At 45.5% G+C, this 13,164-nt stretch overlaps 1 protein-coding gene across 1 annotated transcript in view; it reads right to left on the bottom strand.

Moving 5' to 3' along the window:
- The window catches only part of CCDC6 (coiled-coil domain containing 6), a 97,629-nt gene extending 84,871 nt beyond the window's left edge, over positions 1 to 12,758 (bottom strand). The window contains exon 1 of the mRNA XM_016127619.2: positions 11,844 to 12,758. Coding sequence (XP_015983105.1) covers positions 11,844 to 12,158 — 315 coding nt within the window. The 5' untranslated portion in view covers positions 12,159 to 12,758. The remainder of the gene's footprint in view (positions 1 to 11,843) is intronic.
- Between the last annotated feature and the right edge of the window lie 406 nt (positions 12,759 to 13,164).

The raw sequence follows: 13,164 nt of genomic DNA, 5'->3' as shown, positions 1-13,164 counted from the left end.
ATGATAGCCAAAAACCTAAGGGCAATCGGGGTTCAAGTCAGCTTACTTTAACTTGTTTATTTACAATGCCAGCTAAGTCCCTGGCAAACTGTCTTCCTTGTGCCCTCTCATCATACCAAAAGCCTTTGCACCAGGATAATAAAACCACGAAAGACTCCTGGTGAAAAGCAGGCTCCTTCAATCTTCCGAAAGTTCCCAGGCTACCACTTCTATCGCCAGAGCCATCCAGAGGCAACAGTAAGAGAAGAGGTCACTTGAGGAGTCCCCTGCAAAAGGAGAGACTACTCGCCTCCCATGGACCTGCCCCTGGCTCACAAGCTGGGGCTATCGTGTCACTTGTAAAGTCAGTCAATGCCAAAGACATTCGTGTGGTGGTTTCTCTCCTTTAGACCAGTAGCTAAGCAGGAGCGGCACTCGTGTCTCAACCATCAAAGTCCAGCCTGGGGAATCCATACCCCGGCGAAACAGGGTCAAAAGCCACAAGACAGAGAAGTTGGTTTTGACCGGCTCCTGCCCATAGTGCTACAGACAGAAAACTGGGAAAAGGCACGTCAGCCTTTTTCAAGAAATAATGGACAGAGCCCTGCAACTGACCTAAAAGAAAAAAACGGATCGTTTAGGAAACGTTTGCCTCCTGGCCTCCTGCTGTCCTGTTACTTTTACACAGCCACACGGGCTGATTTAATCCTGACTCACCAAACCCTAGGAATCAGCCAGAGTTCTCGGGTATCCTCAAGTGACAGAGAAACACAGGCCCTGAGAAGCCAGGCTGCAGAGCTCCCAGCCCGAGGTCTCCAGAGAGCCTGGAGCTTGCTGCCTTAACCGCCCCCTCTCAGCTTTCCAGATATTTTACTATCGTCTCGCAGGATTATCAAGAACAATTTTGATTTTGAAATACATTTTGGAGAACAAGAGAAAAGTGTGGGGGGAGGGGTTTACTAATAATTTTTTCTATCATTTCCTTAATAATTCACAAATAACCAAAATACTTTAATGTGTCTTATTTGATTTTTCTAAAAACAATGGGACAGAAACAAGACTATTATGAACCCTAAAGACTGTCATTTTAACAAGTCCACGAAAGCTCAAAGACACTGACTACAATATAACTTGGCTAGTAAGGAAGCCAGAACCTTCAATGAACTACAGCCCACATTCGACAGGCCCCTGTGTCCTCTGCTGTGCCACACTCCTTTCACACTGTCCCAACGCCCAGTGAGGGAAAGGGGGGTGGGACTACGGGGGGGGGGGGGGGCAGAGGCTAAAACTGAAAACAATTCCACAGATACAGAAAATGCATACAGTGGAATACTGCAGAGCAATAAAAAAAGAACCACCCCTTTATGCAACAATATAGATACTGTTTAATATTAATAAATGTATGAACTAGAATAACAAAATAATTTAGACACACACAAAAATACATTCTGTATAAAGCCACTTCTTGAAGTTCAAAAATAAGCAAAACAAATCTACAGTGATAGAAGTCAGAACAAGGTCACTTCTCCTTAGTGGGGTGAATGACTGGAACAGTGCAAGGGAGCTTCGAAGGGGAGCTCATAATAACATGTGTCTTGAGAGGGGTGATGATTAAATTCCTTTGTCAATTCATTGAGTACTTTTCAATAAATTTGTGCATTCACAGCTTGTGTACTTTACTGTAAGTGTGTCATACTTTGCTAAGAGTTTATAAAAAGTCTACCTGAGCATCCCCCAAAATAAATTCCGCAAACTTTACAGAGCAGCTACTGGGTTAAGGCTGAGGAAAAACGCAAATGATCCTTCAAAAGGTAGGGTTTTTATGTGCCAGTCACCGCACAAGACACCATCAACACTGCCTGCACCCACATCCCTGTCCTACCACTTACTACAACCTTCCAGAGGTTGCTGAGACTGTTATACCCCACTTCTTCAACTGTGACATGAAGACGGCTATGAGTTGCTGTGAAATGAAGTGAGTCCCTAAAGTTCAGAACTGTACCAGGCACATGGTAAGCCTGAATATATATCTATTATCATGGAATAAAACAGATCATTTTATAGAGAATATGCTGACAAAAGTACCTGTCATCAAATAGTTTAGAAGGAAAACACAAATGTCTGCAATAAGCAGCTAGAATTATGAAAATGCAGAAATGCTCCTATTGCTCCCCTGCCCCCTCCCTCCCCTCAACTGCAGTTGGCCCCTGGATGGAACCCAGAAACAGAGCGCACCAGGCTTGCCACCCAGGCCATGCTCTCCTCCTCGGTTTCATTTCTTTCCCCTCATTCAGGCTCTGCACGAGTAAGGGAGGGATGCCTCCTTTTGCCAATGCCCACACTCCCACCTTCCTCCAGGTTACTTCGATTTATCCTTCAGGTTTTAGCTTAATAATCACCTCATGAGAAGAGGAATGCTCCCTGACTACAGTCCCAAGTCCCCAAGTCGCTTTATGTGGCATACTGCCTGGCACGCAACACGTGATCAATACACGCGTTGAAAACAAAACAAAACAAAACAAAAACAAAAACAAAAAAACCCACTACTACTGTGCTGGTTGGACTATTTTTAAGTAGAAGTTATAATGGAGAGGTACTACAAAGAGACTGATTCTAGACTGGGATGGAGACCCCAGATGGCTGCTGTACTTTAAGCAGAGGTGGCAACCTCCTGGGGTGCACTGGACAGGGTAAAGGGGTGGAACAGACCGAGGCCCAATACTGGAGGGAGACGGAGCAGCAAGAGATGAACAGGTCGCCCCCAAGAACTGGAGGCACCCTCCCTGTTACTGTTTCTTTTCCAAGGCAGGGAGTTTGCTGCCCTGGAAACACTCCCTGAGGCCTGGCATCCTGGGAATCTGCTGTGGTAATGCGGCAGCCGTGACAACTTTAACTGAAAGAACAAAACAGTGCAGAAACGACTGAAACACCTACGGTGAGATAAAGATAAAACTATTTGTAAATTAATTTCTATCCCACCCTCCCACAGGCTGTGTAGTCTTGTGCTGAAGCTCTGAGGCCAGACCTGGGTTCAAATTCCAGCCCCACCGGATAGTCATGGGATCTCAGATGAGTTACATAACTTCTCTGGGCCTAAATCTACAAGTCTGTATTAATGGATAACATCAGTACTGATTACACGGGATGGTGGTGAGAATTACACAGCAGACATACGCAAACCCGTCCCAACGGTACCCATCCCTTAGGAAGCACGGGGCAAACACTGGCTGTTATCACAGCAACACAAAATGATTTGGAAGTGGCGTGATGCTGGTTCACAAGAAGTGTTAATTTCTTCAAGCTTTTTTCTTTTCTTCAAACTTTCTTAAATTATGGTTTGGCTGAAATGCTATTTTACCACAATTTTTTAAATCACGCACAACACAAAAAAGTCACTGGTCCTTCTGTCTGAGTACCTAATGTGTTTTTCAGTAATAAGCAACATGTATTCGAGTTTCGAAATAATGTGAAATAGTTCATATACTTTCCAAAAGACATGGCACCTTACCAGGTAGTGATCTGAACCAGAAGGAGTCCTAACGTCTACTTTATGGTAAAATTGTACTCTTTGCTTAACAAAGATGTTAAAATCATCTAGCTGATTCCCCCCCCCCCTCAAATTTTAATGTTTCTATAATCAGGAGCTACTAAATGAAGCTGGGACACAATGTTTTGACTCTCAGAAAATGTCTTTGTTTAGATAAATTAAGTCCTGTCCAATGAAGAACCAAAAGACAACAACTGAAAACCTCAATAGAAGTTATTATTTGAGTTGGTTTATTAGGACAATTGAAAACAAATTACCGCTTAGATGCAAACACAATTAAAAACCAAATAAATGATTTTTCTCTCGAGTTTATTTCAGCCCTTTTAATCACACAAAAGACTGCTCACTTGTGAGAGCAACACATGAAGTGTTTAATGCAGGTACTGGATTTCTAAGAACTTTCTTTAGTTTGCCCACACTCCATGTTGTTTTCATCCTTCACCTTCCTCTTAAAATGTTTTTGAATTATGACCTATGTCTTGGCTGAATATCCCAACTCTGCTCCTCAGTACTGAGTGGCCTCAAGTGATCCCAAAGCGCCCTCAGATGCCCTGGAGGGTATTAACCAGATCACCCCGGACACACACCTGGCACCCAAGATGATCTGATCTGGAACAGATGCCTGGAAGATTATCCTGTCAATCAACACGGCTTTTAAAAACACTGGAATTTGAAATTGCCCATAAACTAGTATCTAATTAATTTTAACAGAAAAAGTCTTTGCTTTCGCTATTTCAGACTGAAGACTTAGAAAATTCCAGTCCATCCAGCAATATTCTGTGAAAGCAACATGGGTGGGCCCCGGAGTGTAACAGGAACAGAAGGAAAACATCCTAGATAATTTCGATCTATAGGCAGAAACAAATTATGACATTAAATCATCAATGTCCTTTCTTTTCAAACACCAGGTAAAAAATTAAAAGCAGAAGCCTCCCATGCCACCTGACAGAGGCAAATTGAGAAACAACTCTCCTCAACTCTGCCCTACACAATAAGCTACAAACTAATCGAACTGAGCAAATATGACACATTGTGTCCCTTAAAGGGATTCATGAGGTAGATGAATTCCATTTAGGTTAAGAAGGTGGAAGGTAACAGAGCCCTCCCTGGGCATCCCTACAGGAGTTGGTGTGAACTTCCTTTCTTGCTTCTACTTATATGTTGGTTATTTCTGTACTTCATGACGCTCCGGGCAGGAATTCCCTACAGGACCCAGCCAGGGCCAAGCTGAATGAATGTCAAGTAAAATCCTTGGTAGGCTGCTGGAGAAGCCCTTACATTCCTTCTGGATATTTCAGAGTATCTGGCACAGTCGGCCCTTCACAAGTACTTGTAGGCTGAATTCCGCCTGTTTCAGGCTGTATATATCATAGGCTACTTTGTGCCTTAATAAGGAGGCAAAGGGAAGAGAAAAAAAATTACAGAAAATTTCTCGGCATTGGACAAATATTAGAATGAATTTTAATAATTAAACTGCATCCTACCCATTATATCTAGGGACAGATAATAAGGAAGGGGGTAAGTTAATGCCAAATAACCATCAAACTATCAACCTTTTTTTTTTCTTTTTTTTAGCATTCTTCTCCCTAGATGACAACAACTACATGAAGTATTGTTTGCAATTTACTGTTTTGAGCACTGGGATAAAATTCACAGCTGCAGGCCTGACAGCCCTAAAAGATAAGAAAATTTGACAGCCTTGGGGGAAGTAGGAAGGGTCTGCAAATTACCACCACTCCAAGATCCTGAAGATTAGAGATATTTTCCACAGCATTAGTTTCCCTGCAAAGAAAATTTCAACCACCACCAACACACTGGACCTTTGAACATTTATTTTCCCAGCTTTGACAATCTATTCAAAAACAACTCCACTGTGCTCGAAAACAAAACAAAACAAAAAACACCTACCCACAGAGGAAAAAAGTATGGGAAGGAACAAGGAAGATGAGTGTTACCCTTTGCTCATCCTGGCTATACTTGAAAAGCTCAGATTAATATTTCTAGGTGTAGTGATTATCTCTGCAAGGCATGATTCAAGGAAGAAAAAGAGAAAGAGAGAGAGAGAGAGAGAGAGAGAGAGAGAGAGAGAGAGAGAAGTACTTTGCGTATGAGACTACATCAACAGAGAAGTACTTTGCGTGTGAGACTACATCAACCTTCCAAACTCCACTCTGCAGGCCACACAGGGACACGCACAAGGATTCAGCAAGTCGCCCAATCCTATTTGCAGATACTTCAATTGGAGCTTCAGCAGGTCACCAGTACATGCATTGCTATATCCCCCTCATCATGCTCTATACTTGTTTCCCAGAGGCTGCTGGGGGGCATTTCAACATTAAAGAAAGTCTTAAGAACCGCCTGCAGTTCTGTCACCATCACCAAAACTGAAGTGTCAAGTCTGAATGAATACTTCCAACAGAGCCACTTCCCTAAAAGCCTTGCTCAAAAACCCTTTAAAAGGTGAACCTGAAGACACTTTGTCCCCATTCAGAGGTGAAATGTATCATGAACACCTAGGTATATGCTACAAGGTAGCCCACAACATCACCCATGGTTGGAAGGCAAGGGCTTGGGGAATGCATTGACTGTAATGGTCCCCAAAAGTATACAATGTATCCATTCATCCACTCAGATTGTTCAACCAACTATGGAGAAAATGGGTGTTGAGCAGGACACAAGCAGGAGAGTGTCTACAAACACAAGGTCAGAGACAGTATCCGTTCCCTCACCCCAGTAAAACAAACAACAAAAAACACTTCATCACCCAATGCCTCTGGAATCAACTCAACATCAACAACTGTTGAGTGTCTATAGCATGCCAGGCACTGAGGAATGGGATTGAGCAAGGCAAATTCTGCCCCCAGAGGAATTTACACATCCCCTGGGGGAGATCTATGTAATAGGGAGGCAAATGGGTCCTGTGGGACATGAAAGGGCACAAAACCCAGTGTGTGTGGCTGACAAAGAGACAGTGCCAGTGTATACTGGGGTGGCAAGAGGGGTAGCGGTACCGCCTCCTTGGATTTATGAGGTAGAAAGGAGGGGAGGAGTAGGGAAGAAATTAAGAGCAGGAGGTACATCCTAGAGTGCAGCCTAGTGAGAGCTCCGAGAATGTGAGGGCTGCGTCTGTGAAGCAAGCAGGAGCCAGACTGTGCAGAGCTGGTACACCGTCAGAACATTTACTTGGGTCCAGAGGGCAACGGGGAGCCACTGAAAGTTTTAAAGCAAGCAATGACTATGTCAGATGTTTTGCTTGAGGCTGTCTCTCTGCTCTAAACAAGAGTCATCAAAAACCAGATACTGGTGATTCCTGAACTATTCCTCATCCCCAGTAAAATAAATAAGAACACTGTAAAAGACTGTCACAAACTCCCCTAAGGTTTTGTGTTTTTTCAACTGAATATAGATAATGTGAAACATACAGAAGGAACATACAAATATGAAGAACTTTAACTGTAGAATATAAAAATAGCATCTTTAGGAAGAATGAACTTATGTACAATTAGAGCATTAGGTCATACTTTTCTCAAAGTTATGTCTGAAGTTGAGTGTTTCCATACGAATCTAAGATTTTTTTTTAAACAAGAAAAAAAAAAGAAATAGATTATACCTCTTTACAAGGGCAATGGTGATCTGATAAAGAGTCTGCCAAAATGAAGTCTTAAAAATGGAAAATAGTGTGTTAGGCTTCCAGAGTAAATAATTCAAAATCCACAACATTAACTATATGGTGGCTTTTACTGGTTAATGAAACCATTACACTGTTGATGTTTAAAATAGCCAGGTACCAACATATTTTTCTACTGTAACTTCCAAACGCCTATGTATTGCTGTTACGAAGGACTAATTTTATGGTTATAAAGATACTTAAAATACTAGTGATTTATTACAGGCCTTTATTTTCAAACCAAACACTGAAGATCTGAACTGATCTAAAAAAGGCTCACACCTTATAGCAGCAGTACCCAACCTTTTTGGCACCAAGGACTGGTGCATCTATGAAAATCAAATGCCAGATGATCTGACATGGAGCTGAGGCAGTGATGCTGGTGCTGGGGAGCAGCTGCAAATACAAATGAGTCCTCACTTGCTGGCCCACCACTCACCTCCTGCTGTGTGGGCCGGTTCCTAACAGGCCATGAACCAATATTGGTCCCAGGCCTAGGGATTGAGGACCTCTGTCTTAGAGAACTAGCCACACTAGGTGTGAGAGCTTACCTATACTCCGAGAATACTAGCAACCAGTCCAGAACTTTGAAACCATCCAATTACTGCCCACAATTGCATTTCCTCACCTCCTCAGAGACCACCGCGCCTGAATACCTCTCACTATACTGAATCGGATAACCTCCAATTACATTTCACTCGCAGTACAAGCCAGATAGATCTAACTTAACATCTACAAGCTACTGAACAGGGTGACTGAGCATTTGCTGTTGTTTTCTCCACTTCAAAGAAGAAACTATGATCTAGAATCAGCAGCCTGGTTTCACTGCTAGTTTACTGGGAGAAATTGAAGAATTACTCGAAAACATTCCATTCCACTTCTAATTCCCAAATAAAATACAAGGAGTAAGCTCTAACTCCCAGATGCACTTGGTACTCGTAGACATGGATGAAGGGCCTCGTATAGCTGAGTCTTCTCCATAGATGATGTTTACCTCTAAATGTTGAGGGCATGGACCCACAAAAATAGTCCTTTATTACATGGGTAGCTTGATCGGAATAAGCATTTATACACCATCAAAGGAGAGAGAAATAACCATTGGTTAAGAACTTCTATTGGCCTTTGGATTTGGCTTAAAAAAGGGGTGGGGGGGGCACAATGAGACACCACTGCACACCTGTTAGAATGGCCAAAATCAAAAACACTGACAACACCAAATGCTGACAAAAATGTGGAGCAACAGGAACTCCTTTTCATTATAGCCACTTTGGAAAGACAGTTCAGCAGTTTAACAAATTAAATGTACTCTTACTACAAAATCCAGTAATTGTGATCCTTGCTATTTAACCAAATGAGCTGAAACCCTTTCTGTCTACACAAAAACCTGCTCACAGATGTTCACTGAAGGTTTATTCATAATTGCCAAAACTTACCAAGTCCTTAAGCAAGTAAATGGATAAACCGTGGTATATCCAGACCATGGAATATTACTTAATGCTAAAAAGAAATGGGCTATCAAGCCACATAAAGACATGGAGGAAACTTTAATGCATATTACTAAGAAAGACACCAATGAAAAGGCTACAACTCTGTACAATACCAGCTATATGACTTTCTGGAAAAGGCAAAACTATGGAGACAGTTGCCAGAGGAAGAAGGGATGGAAATACAGAGCACAGTGAATTTTTAAGGCACTGGATCAACTCTGTATGATACTATAATGAAGGATACATGTCATTATACATGTGTTCAAACCAAAGAGTATACAACGCCAAGAGTGAACCCTAATGTAAACTATGGACTTTAGGTGATTATGATGTGTCAGTGTTGGTCCACTGGTTGTAACAAATGTACCACTCTGGTGGAGGATACTAATAGGGGAGGGCAGAAAGAGCAGTGAGTATATAGGAAATCTCTGTACTTTCCGATCAATTTTGCTGCAAACCTAAAACTGCTCTAAAAATAAAGTCTGTTAAAAAAAAAAGAAAAAAAGAAAAAAGAGGGTGCCCCTCTCTGCTCCAGGGTATGGCTGCTTAGCAATGTACCTTCCCAAACACATTCACGGAAAGACATCCATAGTCACCTTTAGTGCTCAAGAATGCAACAATTAATATTAGAGGAACTAATAAGAGCCAGGAAAGCAAGTAATAGGATTACGGTACGATCTTTGCTTCAAATTAACAAAAATAGTGGAAAAATCTAGCAAAGCTTCACTTAATTGAATATCTAGACCTTGTCACAAACTTCTTAGGCAGCTATTAGCAAGGGCTATATTTAAGTTAAAGTTGTCAGGGGTTATTTAGCTTAATCTTGACAAACAATGACATGTCATTGTTCAAAGGACTCCTTACATCCACAGACCTATTTCATGTAGTTACACATTTCTCCTCCCAAAAGATATACCTGAGAGGTGAAATCCACCCTAACACAATCTGGGTCCAAGGTCCGTTAACAAAATTCTCAAAAACTTAAAGGAATCTCTTCTTTGCATATGTTTTAGTAACCACCTGCCAAGTACTAGGTAACCATATAAACCGCAAGTACTTTTATTTGTCTCCCTGAATATAACAGAGATTAAGGAAGAACTGAGAGGTTTCTGGTACTTATAAACTGTCATCTAAAGCAACTTTTAAAATTTACTAGTAAGGCCACAAAGTATATTTGGTTGGAAGTCAGTTGTAGCTAAGCGTAAATGCTAAGAAATAAAACCACCACCTTACACACTCTTTAAGCCAAATGTTCAGAAGGACTCTGATCTTATACAACAGGAATGAAATTGTCTGTGCAAAACCAACGTGTTTGTGTACAATTTACAGACCTACTTACAATATGGTCAGGTGTCAAACAGACAACCCTTTCATAGTATCTCCAACCCATGTTCTCCCTCCCAAATAAACAAAAACAACCTGAATTGCTCACTGTATGCAAGAAGCTCGAGATTCTGTTTCATACGTTTTACTACTTTCTGTGGTTCACATTCTCCAAGAGACCAACCCTCTCATTTACTAACTCAAACCTTAAATAAACTGCTTCCACCAACATCTCCCTCTTCTCAAACCCTCACTCAGCAGACATCTCTCTTGGCCAAGAAAGTTACAGAGGAGGCTTGGAAGTGGCTGCCTCTGCAAATTCCTCCCCCCTTCCTACCAAAAGGGCACCTCAAAAACTTCAGTTCCAATTCCATTCACCAGGACAGGATTTAAGCACGCCAAAATTGTCTTTCTACAATCAACTTCTGTTTAGGCTGCCAATCACACTGAAACTTTGGTGGAAATCTGCTTTTTAAACAAATTCGGAATGCCATCCACTTCCGACGTATGAGCCAGATTTGGGGGTCAATACATACCCACTCACACATACACACTCCTCCACCAAAGACTTTCCTGGCACAGGTGCATCCCGAACTTGCCCCAGTTCATTTCCACAGTGTGATCTTTGATCCATGCCCCAATTCATGCCTTTTTCTCCATCTGAAGGTTCGGTCTATCAGCCATTGTGCAGCAGCTACAGCAGTTTATCCCTTTGATTTCTTAACATGTTCTTCTTCTCTGCTCCTGGCTGGGAAACTGTTTTGATCTGAACAGAGCTGTCTGTATGGGGATTCTGCATGTTAATGATGCGGCTAGCTGGCAGGGATGTTAGGTGAGAGCACACAGTGTACTTTCTCCAGCTATGTTTCGCCCCACCACAACTATAGTGGCCTTTCTAAACGCCTGCTACACTAGGAAGGAGACCTACACACCTAATCCTACCCTCTCCCGCGGAGTCTCTGGGGGACAGCTGGAAACAGAAGACAGTCAGTTCTCCAATCAAATATCTGGACTCAAAGGCAAAATACCCACAGACACCTCACCACCAATAAAACAAACACACGCACATCTGGCTCAGCGAGGGAGTCGCTACCCTTCACTCTGCTTTCAGCCTCTCCAGGTTTCATACCCTTCACTCTGTCCAGGCCAGTGTAAGTTACTGCATTCTCCCGGCTGCATACCGCCTCCGCCACCACCCACCTCCACCCTCCCCACCAAGGAAAGGACTACCAACGGAGGTAGGAGCATCAGCTCCGGTACCCGCCCTTCCCTCTCGATCCTGGCCAGAAAACTCCACTTTCCGGATTCCCGGCCACTCTCTCCCGCCTCCTCCCGGGGCGATCCAGCTAGCGCCGTCCTGATGCCAGCAAAGTGCCCAGCCCAGCTGCGCACCCCCCGCACCTCAAGCCAGGCCCCCGGAACAGGCCCCATCTTCCTCCCTCTTCCCCAGCATAGGGCTCTCCGGATTGTGGACGCACCCCTCAGGCATGCAAGGACTGAAGAAGTCCCACCCCGCCCCCCAGCCACGCCGCCAGCCTCCAGCTTTGACCCGGAGGGGCTTCCTCCGCAGAGGTGAAAAGGGAACGTGGGTGGTTGTCCCAGCTGCCTTCTCCCGCACCCTATGAGGGGCCCGAACCCCCGAAAAAGACAGACCCGCGCGCCCCCGAAAGGACACCATCCTCTTCCCCACCCCCCAGAGGCCGGCAGGTCTCGGTAGGGAGTGTGCTCGCTGCGGGTCCCCAGGAGCCTCGGGGAGCCCAGGGGCTGCCCGGGTCAGGGTGCAGGCTCTCCCTGGAGCGGGCGGAGGTCGGCGCTGCGGCGCGCCCCCGGGGGCACTCACGATGGTCACGCTGGCTTTGCGCAGGTCGCGGTTCTCCTCCTGCAGCGCCTTGCACTTGAGTTTGTACGTCTCCAGCTCGATCTTCAGCACCTTGTTCTCCTGCTGTAGCGAGGCCAGGCGGTTGGTGAGCTCCTCCAGGCGGAACGGCGAGATGACAATGCCCCCCGACTTCCCACCGCCGCCGCCTCCCCCGCCGCCGCCACCGCCGCCACCACCGCCGCCCGAGGTCGACGAGCAGGATGACTGCATGGCGGCCGAGCTGCTGCTGTTGCCCCCCGCCCCGTCCGTGTCGCTCTCGCTGGCGCTGTCCGCCATGGCCGCGGCGGGCTGGAGAAAGTAGGAGGAGCAGGGAGGCGGCGGCAGCGGCGAAGGCTGGGCTGCGAATGAGTGGGCGCCGGGCGAGCACAGGGGAGCGCCGAGCCGGGCGCCTGGCACCAGGGCGCAGACTCGGAGCGGCGGCAAGAGAAAGAGAGGGAGCTTCCCGCTGCCAAGGGACCTCCTCTGCCAGAGAACAGAGACCCCGCCCGGGCTCGGGCAGTATTGCACTGAGGCTCGCTCTATCCGGGCCTGGCGCGCTCGCTAGGCCGCCCTGCAAGCTTGCGGAAAGCTCTGGGACCCGCCCGCCGCCGCCGCGGCCCGCCTCCTGGCGTCCGCCGGCGGGCTGGGGACGCGCGGGCACAGACGCTGCGGGAAAGCCAGGCCAACCTCCGCACCAGCAGCTCGCGGGTCGCACGTGTTCCGAGAGAGGGCCTCCGAGCGCCCTGATTTAAGCCCACGGCCGTCCGGCCTCTTCCGGGCTCGCCCCCGCTCCTGAGAAAAGGAAACCCAATGCCCTACTAGCCTTGCAGGTGCTGGGGACACGTGGAAAGGTCAGCCGGGTTCCGGCATCCAGCACCAGCTGAGTCGTGGCCCCATCTTCCGCCAACTGTGTGTGCTGGTGTCTCCCTCTGTCTGTTTCAAACATACACGCAGCGCTTTCTGTTTTATCTTAGCCTGACTGGGAGGCTTTGAATAGCGAGCGCTAAGAGAACAGAAAGTTACCCTGCAAGGAGCAGAATGGGGTGAAACAACAGCCACAGGTTAACCTGGTTAAGGAAGAATTTGCAGAAGAGACACACCACACCCTCTTTGCTCTTCCTAACAATCTCATAAAACATACTGCACTCAATTGTCTTTGCATCTTGCAAACAGTGCCAGGACATGTCACGCAATAGGATTAAGACACTAATGTCTAATCCAAAAAGAAAAAAGAGATAAACGCTTTGTTGATTGAAAGACTTCTCTTTAAGTGCCAATTTTCTAAAATAACTGCAGACATAGC

Source organism: Rousettus aegyptiacus, unplaced genomic scaffold (genome assembly GCF_014176215.1).
Source record: "Rousettus aegyptiacus isolate mRouAeg1 unplaced genomic scaffold, mRouAeg1.p scaffold_m13_p_6, whole genome shotgun sequence".
NCBI lineage: Eukaryota > Metazoa > Chordata > Mammalia > Chiroptera > Pteropodidae > Rousettus > Rousettus aegyptiacus.
This window is presented reverse-complemented; position numbering and strand designations above follow the sequence as displayed.